General features: G+C 36.1%; 1 protein-coding gene across 2 annotated transcripts in view; it reads right to left on the bottom strand.

Annotated features, from left to right (window-relative positions):
* ARHGAP5 (Rho GTPase activating protein 5) overlaps positions 1-18674 on the bottom strand; it is a 72954-nt gene that overhangs the window by 28900 nt on the left and 25380 nt on the right. For both annotated transcript variants that reach the window (XM_011941869.1, XM_011941868.1), the window contains one exon: positions 7813-7960. In XM_011941869.1, the coding sequence (XP_011797259.1) occupies positions 7813-7960 (148 nt within the window). The remainder of the gene's footprint in view (positions 1-7812; positions 7961-18674) is intronic.

The raw sequence follows: 18674 nt of genomic DNA, 5'->3' as shown, positions 1-18674 counted from the left end.
CTTTTTGTCTACTGCAAACTTATTACCAATATTTCAAGGGTCATTTCCCAACTGGAACCTAGCACAACTTATTAAGATAGTACTATTATAAAAATAAGGACATATGCTTCCACCATGATGCCCTGATTGCTATGGAAATTGCCCTTCCACAGTAAAAAACTAAAGACTCGAAAAATTATATGAAACACCAGTTTTCAGACACTGAACACTGATCACTGAACATGAACACTAATCACAGTTCAGAACCATGATCCACGAGGGAAAAAGCAGCAAATGAGGCAAGCTGTCTGAATGCCCCAACGTAATGTCTGGAGAGTTTTGAGATGGTAGTTAGTGATGGGAGGTGGAATCACAATGGTCTACCAAAGCTGAGGAGATATAGGAGTTCGGAAAGACTGAGAAGGCTAGAATTTGTGGGGTAGAATACCAAAAAGATGAAGAAATACACAGAGAAAGAGTATCAGATATGCAGAAGAGTCTCTGGGTTCTCTGGTTGAATACTGCACATGTATGAGATAAAACTTCCTGAGGCCAAGAGCTGAGAATAGTTCAAGTTTTATTCTCAGAAAACCTTTTAATATATGGGGCATAGGGTCAAATCTCATTTTATTGTAGGTATAAACAAGTATCAGAATAAAGGCTGCTTTAGATCTGCCATACAAACTTACAATCCATCTTAGAAAGGACCAAACTGATTCACAAGATACTTAACATATGAAAAAACAAATCAAACATTTTTTCTTTTTCTCCACCAGCCAAGCAGAAGCACCGAGCAAATCTAACATTCTTTAAAGAAACACTAGTAACATCATCCAATAAAAATTCAGAAGACTAAATAATATAAAATTCAGAATTCTGACATCAAAACTATCAAAACAAGAAGCAGAAAAATATAACCCACAAAACAACAAAAACAACAGAAAGAGACCCAGAAACGATATACGACAGAATTAGTAAACCAAAAATCTTAAAATAGCTATTATAAATCGTATATGCCCAAAGACACATATACACAGGAAAACATCAATATAATGGGTATAGAAATGAATACATAAAAAGAAAGACTTAAATGGCATTTCTATATTTGGCCATACAGAAAAAAAAAAAGTTTTAAACAATTCCTAGGGGTCTAATACACGAATAAGGAGTGGGAAATGGAAGAAGAGAAAAAAATACTTCAGGAAATAATGGCTCCAAATTTTCCAAATTCAAAAATTATAAACTAAGAGAGCTAAGATGCTCCAGAAACCTCAAGCAGATGTAGTTTTTTTAAAACACACATACTAAGATTAAAATTATGTGATAATTTTATTGTTTTTAATAAAATTGCTGAAAACTAGAAAGAATAATCTTGAAGTAGTTGGAAGTTGAGGGAAAAAAGAGAATACATCACAGTCAGAAGAACACAGATAAGAATGACAGCAGAAATATCATTAGGTATGAGATATCATAATAAGTAGTCTTTAAAGAGATGAATGAAAAGGAAAAAAAAAAAATCAGCCTAAAACTCTACACCCAGAAGAACAAAGTTTGAAACAGTCACATTTCTTGATTTCAAAACATACTACAAAACAATAATGGAAACAGACAGATAACAGCATTTAGAAGACTAAATAATAATCTAAAATAAAAAATAGGCCGGGCGCGGTGGCTCAAGCCTGTAATCCCAGCACTTTGGGAGGCCGAGACGGGTGGATCACGAGGTCAGGAGATCGAGACCATCCTGAGCTACACGGTGAAACCCCGTCTCTACTAAAAAATACCAAAAACTAGCCGGGCGAGATGGCAGGCGCCTGTAGTCCCAGCTACTCGGGAGGCTGAGGCAGGAGAATGGCGTAAACCCGGGAGGCGGAGCTTGCAGTGAGCCGAGATCGCGCCACTGCACTCCAGCCTGGGCGACAGAGCTAGACTCCATCTCCAAAAAAAATAAAAATAAAAAAATAATCTAAAACTAAATAATCCAACAATTCCACTCTAAGTATATACCCAAGAGGTGAAAACATATGTCTACACACAAACTCTGACAGTAATGTTCACAGCAGCACTCTTCACAAGAGTTAAAAAGTAGAAACAAACCAAGTGGCCATCAATGGATAATTATTCAGCAATAAAAAGAAATTAAGTACTGATAGACATACAGATCAACAGAATATAAGTGAGTCCAGAAATAAACCTTCACATTTACAGTCAACTGATTTTGAACAACTGTGCCAAGGTAATTCAGTAAAATAGTCTTTTTAATAAATAATGCTTATAAAATGGATATCCACATGCAAAAGAATCAAGCTGGAACCTTTCCTTAAACCACACACAAAAATTAAGTCAAAATGGATCACAGACCTAAATGTATGTGCTAAAACCATTAAAACTCTTGGAAGATAGATAAATCTTTGTGACCCTGGATTAGGCAAAAACCTTCTCAGACACGACATCATGCATACAGTAACAAAATTTTAGAAACAGACAAAACATACTTCATCAAAATTGAAAACTTTATGCTTCAGAGCATATCATCAAGATTGTACAAAACTACCCACAGAATGGGGAATATTTTAGCAAATCATATTTGTAAACAATTTGTATCCAAAATATACAAAGAGCCCTTAAATTCAACAGTAAGACAAACAATCCAACTAAAAAGTGGGCAAAGGACCTGAATAGATATTTCTTCAGAGATATATACAAAAAGCCAATAAAGCACTTAAAAAGATGTTCTGCATCATTAGTCATCAGGGAAATGCAAATCAAAATTATATGAGATATATTTCACATTACCACTTACTTGACTATAATCAAAAAGAAAGATAAACATCGGCAAAATGTGGAGAAATTGGAACTCACACTGCTGATGGGAATGTCAAGTGGTGTCACCTCTTTGAAACAGTCTGGTAGTTCCTTAAAAGGTTAAACATAGACCCAACAATTCCACTCTAAGTATATACCCAAGAGGTGAAAACATATGTCTACACACAAACTCTGACAGTAATGTTCACAGCAGCACTCTTCACAAGAGTTAAAAAGTGAAACAAACCAAGTGGCCAATAATGGATAATTATTCAGCAATAAAAAGAAATTAAGTACTGATAGATGATACAATATGAATAACTCGAAAACTATGTTAAATGAAAGAAGCCAATCACAAAAGACCACATTATATATGATTCAATTTATATGAAATATCCAGGAATAGGCAAGTCTGTAAAGGCAGAAATTGATGGGGGGTGAGAGTGGGGAATAGAAAGTGATTGCTTAAGCAGTATACTATTTCTTCTTGGGATGATGAAAATGTTCTAGAAGTGATTGTGCTGATGCTGGTACAACTCTGTGAATAAACTACACTTTAAATGGGTGTATTGTATAACGTGAATATTTCAATTAAGCTATTACATAAAAGAATTCTAATCTAAGAAAGTATCTTTCAAAAACAAGGACAACAGTCTGTTTAAAGCAAAAATTATAAACATGTATTGTGATTTTAAAACATTATAGATTTAAAATATATAACAACAGAACAAGGCATGAAGGAAGTATATTGTTCTAAGGTTCTTATAAAACACATTAAAGTGGTATATCACTTGAAGGTAAACTATAAAGATGTATACCACATAAGAAATGAAGATCTATAAAAGCATAAGTAAAGAAAAAGATATTATCACAAACACTACTCAAAGGAAAAAACATTGGCTATATTAATACTAGGCAAAGTAGACTTCAGAACAAAAAATATGGCAAAACATAAAAAGAAATGCTTTATAATGATAATACATCAGTTCGTAAGACAATCCTGGCCAGGCACGGTGGCTCACACCTATAATCCCAGCACCTTGGGGGACTCAGATGGGAAGATTGCTTGAGCTCAGGAGTTTGAGACCAGGCTGGGGAAAATGGCAAAACCCTGTCTCTACTAAAACCAAAAAAGTTGACTGGGTGTGGTGGCAGTCCCAGCTATTTGGGAGGCTGAGGTGGGAGGATTGCCTGAGTCGGGGAGGCGGAGGTCGCAGCTAGCTGAGATTACACCTCTGCACTTCAGCCTGGGTGTTAGAGAACCCTGTCTCAAAAAAAAAAAAAAAAAAAAAAGACATAATTCCAAATGTGTATGAAATTAACAGATCTTCAAAATACATGATGTAAAATCTAATAGAAGTGAAAGAAGAAACACACAATCTACAATCATGATTGCAGATTTCAACAGTATTCCTTAATTTTACAAAAGTAAACAAGAAAAATAGGATATACAAGACTTGCCCAGCAGGCTCAAAGAATTTGATCTGACATTTATAGAACTCTTCACACTATAATAAACATTCAGTTCAAGGTCTCATTAAACTATTCAAAAGAGACCATATTCTGGGCCATAAAACAAGTCTCAATAAACTTAACCTGGAATCAAACTCTTTGTTTTTCAAATGCAAAATAATTAAACTAGAAATGAACAAAAAAAGATATGGAAAACCACCAAATATTTAGAAATCTAATAACCGATGAGTTAAACTGTTTTTTGAAAAAGGGAAATTACAAAGTATTTTGAATTAAACAAAAATGGAACACAACATATCTATATGGAATACAGCTAAAACAATGCTTAGAGGGAAATCTGGACCATTAAATATTTACAGTGGAAAAGAAAACTGGTCTAACACAGTAATCTAGATTTCTATTTTAAGAAACTTCAGAGGAACCAAAGAAGAAAGAAACAAGAAGCAGAATTCAATAAATTAAAAAATGGGGAAAAAAAGGAAAATCAATAAAAGCAAAAGCTGGTTCTTTGATCAATAAAATTGATAAACCTCAACCATACCAAAAGACACAATTTAGTAACATCAGGGTAGAAAGACATCACTACAGATGCTACAAGGCACTAAAAGAAAAAGGAATTTTATTAAAAACCTTGTCAATTTAGATGAACGCATTCCTCAAAACACAAAACCAACCAATGCTTACTCAAGAAGAAATAAAAAATCTGAATAGCCCTATAACTACTAAAGAAATTTAAATTAAAAACCTCCTCACGAACAAATTCCAGGTCAAAATCATCTCACTGGTGAATTCTACTAAAATTAAAGAAAGAAATATTACCAATTCTACACAAACTCTTCCAGAAAATAAACTTAATCTATGATGCCAGCTTTTTAGTCTGATATCAACCAGACAAAGACATTGCAAGAAAAGAAAACTACAGACTAAAATCCTTCATTTTAGAAAATGAATTCAGCAATACATAAAAAGGATAAAACATGACCAAGTGGTATTTATCCCAGGGATGTAAGGTTAGTTTAACATGTGAAAATCAATATAATTCACCATCCACAGCAAAAAACAATCATTAAGATAACCTCAACACATGCAGAAAACCACCTGACAAAATCAACACCTATTTTGTATAAAAACTCAGCAAACTGGGAAGGTTATAGTACTTTCTCAACCAGATAAAGTTCATCTACAAAAATCCAACAGCTAACATTATACTTAATAATAAAAGACCAGATGCTTTTGGGGGTGATGAAAATAACTTAAATCTTGATTGTGGTGGCAATTATATGACTATAGATTATAAAAATTCATACTGTACAATTCAAATTAGTGAATTTTATTGTATGTAAATTGTATCAATAAAGCTGATTTTTTAAACTGTCAATATTTTCTCCAGGGTTGTTCAAGAAAGGTCAGTCTTTTAAACAAGAGGACTGATTATAACAACACAATTACTGATCATTTATATCACTACATCTAAGGATCTATAAACAGCAAAATATCACAATTTTTAAGTAATGGGTATCTGCAATATATTTACAAGTTGAACTTTAAATATAAGATGGTTATGCTACAGTCCATTTTGAGAGCTGTAAATTGATGAAATTTAGATGAAATGAACGAATTCCTCAAAAGACACCAACAACCTCGTAGGCAATTAGGAATTTCTGCTAAAACCACTTAGTAGTTTTAAAATTAGTAATAAAATCAAGCAATATATTACAATGACAACAAAAGAACTAGTTTAATCTTTTATTCTATTCTATGGTCTATGTAATCTTTCTACCAAAGTACTTAAATATATAAATTACCTGAGAGTTGACCTAAACTAATTCAAGTTGTGTTAAGAATTGGACTAGACCTGCATTTTATCCTATATTTGGAATTCATTTCTTTTCCTCAAACCGAATCACTCAACTACTATGAAATACTCAATAAACAGAAATTTTAAATAATAAATATACAAAACACTAACCTATAATTTTATGATTGCTTTTTGATCACTAAAGGAAAGTATTTTCTATTTGTTCAGTTGTACCCCTACGCTTAATTATAATACTAGAGAAAATGAGAATTCTTTAAATCCAAAGCAGGAAGTTAGTATTTTAAGAACCTTTGCATTTCTGCTACATTAAAGATGGACAGAAAAATAGACAAAAAATTTATCTAATAATACTTCTCAAGTATTTCTTGAAGGGAAAAATAAATGATAAAGAGCATATCCAAATGTAGCCTCTATAAATTAACACTTATTAACTGAAGGCAGAAGACACATGCCATTTCAACTACAAAACTAGTGAATAATGTAATTTCTTTTTTCTTTTTTTTCTTGAGATGGAGTCTCATTCTGTCACCAGGCTGGAGTGCAGTGGCGCAATCTCGGCTCACTGTAACCTTCACCTCCCGGGTTCAAGCAATTCTCCTGCCTCAGCCTCCCAAGTAGCTGGGACTACAAGCACGCACCACCATGCCCAGCTAATTTTTGTAATTTTAGTAGAGATGTGGTTTCACCATGTTGGCCAAGATGATCTCGATCTCCTGAGCTTGTGATCTGCCCACCTTGGCCTCCCAAAGTGCTGGGATTACAGGCGTGAGCCACTGCACATTCTATCCTCTCATTAAGACTGAAAGTCAACATACCTTACCAAATAGATAACTCAATATATATACAACTTAGTTGATAAACCAAAGGGCAAGGTGTACATGTGAATAAATATGAGCATGATTTTTTAGCGACGACAAGAGTATCCTACTTTGTTTTTTAAACAATGCTTATCTATCAAGGGATCATTAGTAACAAATAAAGCCAAAACTGACTTAGCTCATGTTTTCAAGCCATTAAAATGTGTAGTACATTCACTCACTAAGGTTTCATGGTTAACTCGTGTTCATTTTAAATGCACTCAAAAACAATCTTCTGTCCCTATTTTCCACCTTTAACTTGCCTTTTTTTTTAGTTTTGAGATTACATGAGGCAAAGTAAACATAACAGCAGGTTTGCTTTTAAAATAACGAGGATATCTATGCATTCCTTAAAAATACAACACAAATCATATAAATGTCAAGCTAGAACTGTTGAATAAATAGTAGCATCACAAATAGAACAAGCTGTCTTTTACACATTTACAACTATTGCTGTAAGTTTTAGAAGAAAAATCCATGTGTAAAATGGGTAATGCAAGTAAACAGTATTGGACTTAAAAATGTGGAACACTTCCAAATTATTCAAACCATAACTGTATCTCTTCATTAAATAGCGTAACTTAATAAAGTTATTCTAAATCCCAGAATAAGGTAAGCTTAACATTTTAGTATTCAATTTAGCCATTTATTACTTCAAGAGAAGTCCAATAAAAGCATTACTGGTCAACAACAAAAACTTCTTTCAAATATCAGATGGTTACCTGATCAGATGGAGTTAATATAAAACAATCCTAATAATGAAAACTATATACCGCTTTCAAAATTTATTTTTAACAAATCGCAAATGTTTGACAAACTATTGGTGTATCAAAAGTGAAATTTAAAATCAAATCTCTTGCAATGATTCTTCTATCCTACCTGTATCTTCAATAAATTCCACACATTTCTCAACAAATAGTGGTATAGGCTTCTCAGCTGTAACCAGATCCTGGAGGGGCATCCCAAAGTAATTACTTTCCCAATTTCTACGTGTTGGTGGATTGAAGTTCTTAGTTTTCTTTTTCTGCTATAAGAAAACATATTTAAGTTAACACTATTAAAATTGATTTCAGAATAATAGTAATAAGCAATGTAAATACACAGTTCGGATCAAAAGAAAAATTATAAAGCCACATCCAACCTAAATGTCCACCAATATGACTCACTAAATAAATTTTGCCAGAAGTAGCAACTTGATTGGAGACATAAGTGAACAGAAAAAAATGGCTTATTGGAAGAAAATGTTCTCTTTGGAAAATAACAGAAGACTTGATAGGTCGGGAGAGATTAGAAAATATCACTTTTCAATGCCAACACAAGGGACACACTAGGGGTAAGCAATACCTGATTCAGTTTAGGTGTGATATAGTCATTTCATTTGGTCTCTGGAGGCAGGTCCAAATCAGTTTTTTGTGTCTATCTACATTTGTAAGAACATAAGAGTTCTAATTATTGATTGTATAATGATGCTATATAACTCCATGAACCGTCCATCATTTGTCCCTTATTTTTCCACTTTTTTCCTACCTACTGATGCTTTTTATTTTTTAGAGATGAAGTCTCGCTCTGTCGCCCAGGGCTGGAGTGCAGTGGCGCGATCTCAGCTCACTGCAAGCTCCGCCTCTCGGGTTCACGCCCTTCTCCTCCTCAGCCGGGAGGAGTAGCGGGACTACAGGCGCCCGCCACCATGCCCGGCTAATTTTTGTATTTTTAGTAGAGAGGGGGTTTCACCATGTTAGTCAGGATGGTCTTGATCTCCTGACCTCGTGATCCACCCACCTTGGCCTCCCAAAGTGCTGGGATTACAGGCGTGAGCTACTGCGCCCAGCAGTTTTTTATTTTTTTCTTTTTAGACTGAATCTTGCTCTATTACTCAGGTTGGAGAAGAGTGCCGCAATCTCGGCTCACTGCAACCTCTCCCTCCCGGGTTCAAGGAATTCTCCTGCCTCAGCCTTCCAAGTACCTGGGATTACAGGCATGCACCACCATGCCTGGCTAATATTTTTTTTGTATTTTTAGTAGAGATGGGGTTTCACCATGTTGGCCAGGCTGGTCTCATGATTCGCCTGCCTCAGCCTCCCCAAATGCTGGGGCTACACGCATGAGCCACAGCGCCCAGTCGATGGCTTTTTTTTTTTTTTCTTTTTTTGCGAGGGAGTCTGGCTGCCACCCAGGCTGGAGTGCAGTGGTGCGATCTCGGCTCACCGTGGAACACCTCCCGGGTTCACACCATTCTCCTGCCTCAGCCTACTGAGTAGCTGGGACTACAGGTGCCCACCACCATGCCCGGCTAAGTTTTTTGTATTTTTTTTAGTAGAGATGCGGTTTCACCGTGTTAGTCAGGATGGTCTCCATCTCCTGACCTTGTGATTCACCCGCCTTGGCCTCCCAAAGTGCTGGTATTACAGGCGTGAGCCACCGCTCCTGGCCGGATGCTTTCTTAAGGGTTAGGATAACATTCAGAAGTAATGTACAAAACGTTTTAACGATAGTTAAAAAAAAAAACAAAATTAAATATGAATTTTCAGTTTAACTTCAATGTAGCATTAGAGGAAAAATGAATCTTAACCAAAGAATGAACACCTCAAAAACTTAAGGAAGTATTTTTGGGAATCAAACTACTGAGGAGATTCTGATTCACTCTCTAGAGTAGGGTATAGCAAGGATTCCTACAGGTGACTCCACTGTGCACATCCCATTGAGAGTTTCTGAAGTATAGGAAGATGGACAAGTTTTCAGAAATTCAGAGGATATTAGGGTACTTTTATTCACAGCCCTTGTTTTTCAGGTTAGTTTTATCTACAAATTTTTATTTTCTCTGGCATAAATCACAAATCTATTAATATTTGTCATATTTGTCATACTCGTTTTCAAATTGGACAAATATGTATCATTTTTAATCAGAAAAATGTATATGTGTGGGCAGAGGAAGGGAGCACAGGCAGGGCTTTCAATGCCTGAAAACAATGGTCTTCATCTTAGTTTCTCATTATTTCTGGAAGTCTTTCTTTTGAATGCATACTTCAACGTATTCTTCTGAGTCTCTGAATATCTTAAATACTTAATTAAATCCTTTCAATTTCAGGTCACTCCATCCAGCAAACTCTCAGAGCTCATGAAATCTGACTTCTAAATCCCCCACCATCATTCTCTGGTGATGCAGATTATATGTAACCCTGTTAAGTGCAGATTAGACCAAACACAACTAGGTGTCTGGAATGTTATCAAGGGGGCACTGGAGTGTTTGTTTCTGGCTCAAGACCTAACTCAGCAAGCCAAGTGCAAGTCAAGTGGTGTGGATCCTTATTCCTTAAATGATCACTCCACTTCTACCACCACCAAAACAGAACAATGTGCAAAGTGGAAATGAAGAGACTATAACCTCAAAGTTGAGGCAGGCGTAGAGTGGCTGAGTTCTTTTCTTTCTCAGAAACACAAAGGTGCTTTGTAGCCTGCCAACTATTAGCTATATCATCATTTGATTAGAATAATGAGAACTGAAGCAAAGATGTTTTCTGTTTGGAGATAAATGCAGTGGTGAAAGAGATTACACTTAGTTTTTTTTTTTTTTTTTTTTTTTTTTTTGAGGGAGTCTTGCTCTGTTCGTCCAGGCTGGAGTGTAGTGGCGTGATCTCAGCTCACTGCAAGCTCTGCCTCCCAGGTTCACACCATTCTCCTGCCTCAGCCTCCCAAGTAGCTGGGACTACAAGCACCCGCCACCATGCCTGGCTAATTTTTTGTATTTTTAGTAGAGACAGGGTTTCACCATGTTAGCCAGGATGGTCTCGATCTCCTGACCTCATGATCTGCCCACCTCGGCCTCCCAAAGTGCAGGGATTATAGGTGTGAGCCACCGCACCCAATCAAAAATCCAATTTTTGATTCATTACTACATTAATTCGTATCTGAACTTCTACTTAAATGCAAATGCCCAGCCTTTTCTCTAGCCACTTAAGCAAATTTCTTATCTGCAAAAGCACATCACAGTAAAACAAACATTCCATTCAGCAATTACATCTCATTAAGTGTCCAACATATTAAAAACTCTCATTTGTATACGTAAACAGGACTAGGAAGAAGAAAACAGCCCTTTCCAGAACTGCTCTTCCTACTTTAGTAATATCAGCAACACAAGGGGTCACCTAAGCAACATCTTCAAATACTACAGTAACATTTTTAAAAAACCAAACACCTCAAATGCTTCACCAGTAACCAAAAATTGAACAAAACTTAAGCAGCGAAATGCAGTTGACTAGGCTCTCAAAGAACCAATTCCAGAAACAAGAAAACCAGATCTCTATTTTCTTACATGTGATTCTTGAAATTAAAAAAATCAAAGAGGCCAGGCGTGGTGGCTCACGCCTGTAATCCCAGAACTTCGGGAGGCCGAAATGGGTGTATCACAAGGTCAGGAGACCGAGACCATCCTGGCCAACATGGTGAAACCCCATCTCTATTAAAAATACAAAAATTAGCTGGGCATGGTGGCGTGAGCCTGTAGTCCCAGCTGCTTGGGAGGCTGAGGCAGGAGAATCACTTGAACCCAGGAGGCGGAAGTTACAGTGAGCTGAGATTGCGCCACTGCATTCCAGCCTAGTGATAGAGTGAGACTCCATCAAAAAAATAAATAAAATAAAATAAAATAAAATAAAAGCAGCAGCATGACAACAGGAGATGAAATGTAAAGAAACTGAAACAAAAAACTCATCACAGAAACAAAAACCTACTTAGAAGTAGCAAACAAAAGATTCAATATATTTGAAAAGATCAAAATAAAATGGAAAACATCAGAGAATTCCTTTTCCTGCTATATCATTCCTATTATACACATCACAAAATACTGGGTTTTGCTCTCATTTAAAAAAGTCTCAATCTTCTACTCCCTTTTGCAGACAAACTATATACAAGTAATCTATACAAGATGTCCCAATTCCTCTCCTTCCATTCATTCCTAAATGCACTCAAATTAGTTATCACCCTCAAAATTCCACTAAATCAATCTGCTCTTATTAAGGTCACCAAAGACTGTTTTCCATAACTAGCTCTCAGTTATCATCTTGATTTTTCAGCAGTCACTCTCTTCACTGGACTTCTAAAGAGACCCACCCGTTATCTCACTCACTCTTCCCTTTATAGTCTTCTTTTCTGGTCCCTCCTCATCAACACTGTAATGCTGTGAATATTCTAATCAGTCTCTGTCTTTTGCTGCTGTTATTTGAGACAGCATCTTGCTCTGTACTCAGGCTGTAGTGCAGTGGCACGATTATAGCTCACTGTAGCCTCGAACACCTACCTTGGCCTTAAGTAATTCTTTTGCCTTGGTCCCCCAGAGTGCTGGGATTACAGGTTGAGCCACAGCCCTAGGTCCTGATTGTCTTTTTTTCTCCATCTATACTCACCCTCTTAGTAACATCATCTATATGCTGGTAAGCTAAATTATTATTTCCAATGCAGCTCTTTCTCCTGAAGCCTAAACTAATGTAAAACATCCTAACAACATCAGTTTAAAGTCTAAGAAAAACCTCTCATGCTTTCCTTAAAATGTAATCAATCTGCAGCCTTCTCCATCTCAGTTTTTGGGAATTCTATCCTTTCAGTTGCTTGGAATAAAAATCGTGGAGTCATCCTCCATCTCCTTTTTCTCTCATACCCTACTTCCAACTGTTAAGCAAATGGATAGATACAGAATCTACTTACTTTTTACCATCTTCATTGTTAACTCCCTGGCCCATAAGGCTATCATCATTTCACATATATAGATTACTGCAACACCTGCTTAATATCCCCTGCATCTACCATCATTCCGTAGAGGCCATTCTCTACAGAGAGCTAGAATGTTGTCTCCTTGAATAAACATATACAATCTGCATGCCTTGGATTCTGCTCCTTTACATTTTGACCTAATTTCCCTCATCACTTACTCCTCCCTCAAGTCACAAGTTTTCCTTGCTATTTTAATATGCCAGGAATGCTCCTGCCTTAGCACTTTTGTAGTGGCCATTCCCTTTATCTTCTCAATGAAGCCTATACTGACCACCCTATTAAAAATTGTAATCCAATCCCAGCTACTTGAGAGGCTGAGATGGAAGAACAGCTTGAGCTTAGGAGTTTAAATTCCAGCCTGGGCAACATGGCAAGATCCCATCTCTTAAAAAAAAAAAGAAAAAGAAAAAGAAAAAAAAGCAATCCTACTGCTGTATTTCCCAGCCCCTCCCCAGCACTCTGCTCCTCTTACCCTGCCTTTTCTCCCCACAACACTATGTAACTACTCATGTATCATCTTTTAATTTTTTTATTTTTTATTTTTTTTGGGCTCCCCCTGCTACAATTTAAGCTCTACACAGGGCAGGAATTTTTATCTGTTTTGTTCATAAACATACCTCAAACATCTGGAATACTATGAAATAAATTAGTACAAATGGTCCAGAAAGAGATACTTGGGGTCTCTTCTAAAATAATGAGCTTAATTTGTAGATTAAACGACCTTACTATGTACTAGGAAAAATAAACAACAAATAAGAGTGAATCAACAAGTTAGGGGCATATCACGCTGAACTTGGTAAGCTACAAAGAATCTTAAAAGCATCCAGGCAGAAGAAACAAATGACCAACAGTGGGAAGGAAAAAAAAGGCAGGACAGCCTCAGAGTTCTCTGGAAAACTGTAGGCCAGAAGATTCATCTACAGGAATGTTCATGGGAAACAAGTGTCGAGAATTCTTAACCAATATGTTATTCAGGTGTGTATAACTCCTAACTTATGCATTTTTTAAAAAAGTCTGCAACTAGATAATAATTATATTTAAATTATAAGTCTCAAACTCCTGAAAAATCTTAACCACATGAATAAAAATCAATTAAAAAAACTTACACTGGAGAATTTATGCTATGAAAAATGTAAGAGTGAACACTGAATATTGTAAAACTAATTCTAATTAACAGTGTTATGGCTATTAATTTATAATTTTTCAGGTAAAGCTATAAAATATAAAAATAATTTGATAACAGGCCAGAACTAAAAGCCTCAACCTACCCTATATAAAGGGGGAGGAGGGATGAGATATAATTATACCAGTGCACAACAGGTATGATAATATACTATTTGGGAGGTGGAATAAAGATGATAAATTGAAATAGGAGTTCAATATATTTAAAGATAAAAATATGAAGTACTTATGCTAATACCTCCTTTTTTTTCTTTGCTAATGAAGAATAAAAACTAGAAAACAAGAAAATAGCAAGCCAAAACTTATAAAATAAATATAAATGTAACAGGATCAACTATAACAAAAAGATTCTCGGGCTTAGTGAAAAAGTAAACTCAACCAACCACGTGCCATTTAAACAAAGGACCCCAAAGAGTTAAGTAATATATATGTATATTTTAAAAGAGCAGTATTAACACTGGAGTTGTTAAGGCAAAAAGCCTTTAACCATACAAACAGACTCACTTGACAATGATCTAGAATTCAATCTATCAGGCAGCAACAACAAATTATAGCAGAAATAAGTAAACATCTATGGAAACAAAGAGTCAGAAATTTTAAAGGATCTCCTTTACTTTGTCAGCTCAAGTATGCCCAAATTAAGAATAAGCACTGAATGTTGATTTTAATAGATTCACACACACACACTAGATAAATTTTAAGTCTTATAAACAGTATAATCCCATTTCTATAACATCATTTATGTTCATGTAAGTATAGCAAAAATTGTAAATTTTAATCCTTCTCTTTTCAAAAAGGAAAAAGATCTGAAATCATATTTTACTCCAATGACTTCCAATTTGAGTTTCCTCTGGTCCCTATATACTGTCTCATACTTGAGATTCTCCACATATCCCAGCATATTCTGCAATTAAAAAAACCCAACTAATACATGCACTACCTACCTTCCTCTCCCTTCCTAATGGCCTGAAATCACATTTAATTGAGAAACAGAAAAAATAGGAACTCCCTCATATTATTGCCAGGACCAATCTAACTATAACCCTACTCGAAATATTTCATCTTTTCCCTCTATAATAACTGCAGTACTCAAATCCTGATCACAGGATTACACATCACCTAAATCCTGATTCTCCTTCCTCTCTTTCTTCTCCTTCAGAATCACTCCTATTCCCCATCACTTTTCTCCTATAGCATCAATTTATCCCTCTCCTGGGTCATCCTTATGAACATACAAATACTCTCCAATTTCTCTCATCTTTAAAAACAAACACAAAAACCCTCCTTTGATCCCACATTGCCTTCTAGTTACTGCCCCAATTCTTGCTCCCTTTCACAGCATAACTTCTTGAATATGTCAGACATCCACTGTCCCTACTTTTCCCATCCCAGTAACTCTTCAACCCACTTCCATCTGGCTTTCCCTACCATTCCCTTAAACCACTTGTCAAGACCAGATACTATCAAATGAATACGAAAATTTTTTCTTTATCCTTGATTTCTCGGCAACATTCTTTCTTGAACCTCCTCCTTGAACACTTGCTCTCTTGGCTCCCATATCATACTCTTCACTAGCTTTTCTCTTTTCCCACTAAGGATTTCCTTTCAGTCTCATCTACCAACAACTCTTCTATTCAAACTCAGTTCTGAGTTCTCCCTTCTTCTCTAACTGTAACTCTCCCCTTATGTGAATTTATCTAATCCCAAAACATTAAATACTTTATACATCCTGATAACTCTTCCTGAGTACCAGACTTATACACCTAATTTTTAGACTTTGCCACTTCCACTCATATGTCAACATAGATATTTTAAACATAAAAAGCACAGATGTCTTTATTCTCTCTCGTCTGAATCCTTTCACCCTTAGTCTTTGCTATCTTAGTAAATCTACCCAACTGCTCAAACCATAAATCTAGGAGTCAACCTTGGTTTTCTCTTTTCCTTCACTCTCCACAGCAAACATATCACAAGCCCTATTGGTACAACTTCCAAAATACTATTTAAAATCTGGTCATATTTCCTTTTGGTTCCTGTGACTGGCACAATATATATAGCACATGGTAGATATTCAGTAAACATTGACAGACGCAAACAACTAAAAACAGACAACAGAGGAAAGCCTTCACCACGTAAGATTTCTGTTAATATACAAAGTACTATTGGTTTACATACGATTTACGGTTACAGTTTCATTTACCTAATTCTTCATTCCTGTAGGGGTTACTAGACAGGTATGTCTAAGCTTAAGCATCCTAACCTAATCAGGATTCATATGAAATAATGATTACTCACATCATCAAGTTATAGGAAGAATAGCCAACTCTATGTGAATTCACTTGGAAAAAAGGTGATGTACTTTCAACAGTCTCTAAGAACTGAAGAAATTAGTATACGATGTGCAGAGCATGTTAGTTTACTGTAAAGGATATTCAAAATCAGTGGAATTTAATGCCCTTGAGAAACATATAACCTATTATAATGAAAAAACACCTCGCTACCAGTCATTAATAGCACATACAAAATAATATGTGATTAAATGCCAAAATAACTAAATGTAAGACTTAAATCTAGATTCAAAGGGTAGAACTTATATAGGAATGGATAATGTCAGGGACATTTTCGGAAGTTAGAAAGGGTATAGCGTGTAAGTAATTTCCTCATTTAAACATTTGGGTGCCTATTTTATGTCGGGATGAAGACTATGAAATCACCAGAAACTGCCATTTACTGCTTACTATCTATTAGGCACTTGTTAATACTATGTGCATAATCTTAATCTTCACAATGGCTCTCAGCCAGCTACTATTTTCCATCTATTTTGACATACCTGGAGCTTAAGAGTATGCGTGGGAACGAATAAGGTTAAAAACGTCAGCAAGGGCCATACTGTAAATGGCTTTTGATGCCTAACTCAGGTATTTGGAACTTTATACAGAGGTTACAAATATACTTTGTAAGGAGAGGGATCAGGCACTTCTATTTTAGCACTGCCCCCCAGAAAGCAACGTAAATACCAGTTTGAAAAAACTGGTGAATGGAACACAGAAACTTAATTAAAAAGTTACTGTATCACAAATATTGGTGAGGATGCAGCAGCTCACGCCTGTAATCCCAGCACTTTGGAAGGCTGAGGCGGGTGGATCATGAGGTCAGGAGTTCAAGACCAGCCTAGCCAAGATGGTGAAACCCCGTCTCTACTAAAAATACAAAAATTAGCTGGGCATGGTGGTGGGCCCCTGTAATCCCAGATACTCAGGAGGCTGAGGCAGAGAACTGCTTGAACTTGAGAGGCGGAGGTTGCAGTGAGCTGAGATCGCGCCACTGCACTCCAGCCTGGGCAAAAGAGCGAGACTCCATCTCAAAAAATAAATAAGTAGTATACCCACTCTGGAAAACAGTTTGGCAGTTTCTTATCCTGTATTTGAATGTTCATGACAACTTTATTCAAGATGGACAAAAACTGGAATGACCTGATGTCCTTCAACAGGTTAAAACACTGATGTATCCATATTATGGAGTATTATTCAGCAATAAAAAGAACAAACTGTTGATACATGCAACAACTTGGCTGAATCTCATGGGCATTACGCTAAATGAAAGTCAATCCCAGAAAGTTATATGCCCTGTGATTCCATTTATACAACATTCTTGAAATGACAAAATTATAGAAATGAAAAACAGATTAGTGGCTGTCAGTGGTTAGTGATGAGTGAGGAGAAGGAAAAGCATGTAGTTATAAAAAGACAAAACAAGTAATTTGCTAGTGATGGAACTGTTTTATATCTTGACTATGGGAGGGACGCACAAACCCACACACATGAAAAATTGCAAAGAACGAAATATACATATGTACAAATTAGCACAAGTAAAACTGGGAAATCTGAATAAGATCTGTAGATCATATTAATGTCAATATGCTGGTTGTGATATTGTACTAGTTTTGCGGGATGCTACCATTGTGGGAAAGTGGGCAAAGAGCACATGGGGTCTCTGCCGTTTTTGTTTGTTTTTAAACAATAGCATGTGAATCAACAATTAGCTCAAAATAAAATCTTTATTTCTTTAAGAAAAAGGTCTTTGTGATAATGCAGGTAAGAAGTAATGACAATCTCAACTAGTATTATGAAAATGGAATGGAAGCAACACATTTTATAGCAGAATAATGAATGATAAACAGTCGAGTATGATAAATGACAACAGCACGTAGCTCTGGCCCACAGTTAACATAATGCTGAAAATATATTGTTACTCAATCATGGTGAGGCTGGGGAAGAAAACGCTATGACCTATATGGAAAACCCTACCTTTCTTACTGAACAGATACAAACATGCCTTGTATTACTGACTTCTAGAACTTCAGAGACATTTTCTTCAAGACATAGTCTCCTACACGAGGGTTTCTCAATTTCAAGATTATTGGCACTTTGGGCTGTATAATCCTTTGTTGTGGAAGATGGCCTGTGAATTCTGCAATGTTTAGCAGTAACCCTGGCTTCTACCCACTAGATGCCAGTAGCAACCTCCTACTTCCAGCTGTGACACCCGAAAACGTCTCTAGACACTGCCATATGCTTCCTGGAGGGCCAAAGTGACCCTGGTTGATAGCCACTGTGCTAGACTAGTAAAAACAAAGACCAATAACTCAAGGTGGGGAAATAGCCAGAGATGTATTTCTGAAAAACCTGAGAATTTTAACTTTAAAAAAGGTCCACACATGACTCAAGACTGAGAAACAATACTGCAGGTTATACAAAGCTGAATGATAACCATAACTGCCCTCAAAAAGGTTGTAA

This window comes from Colobus angolensis, unplaced genomic scaffold (genome assembly GCF_000951035.1).
Source record: "Colobus angolensis palliatus isolate OR3802 unplaced genomic scaffold, Cang.pa_1.0 Scaffold202, whole genome shotgun sequence".
NCBI classification, from domain to species: domain Eukaryota; kingdom Metazoa; phylum Chordata; class Mammalia; order Primates; family Cercopithecidae; genus Colobus; species Colobus angolensis.
This window is presented reverse-complemented; position numbering and strand designations above follow the sequence as displayed.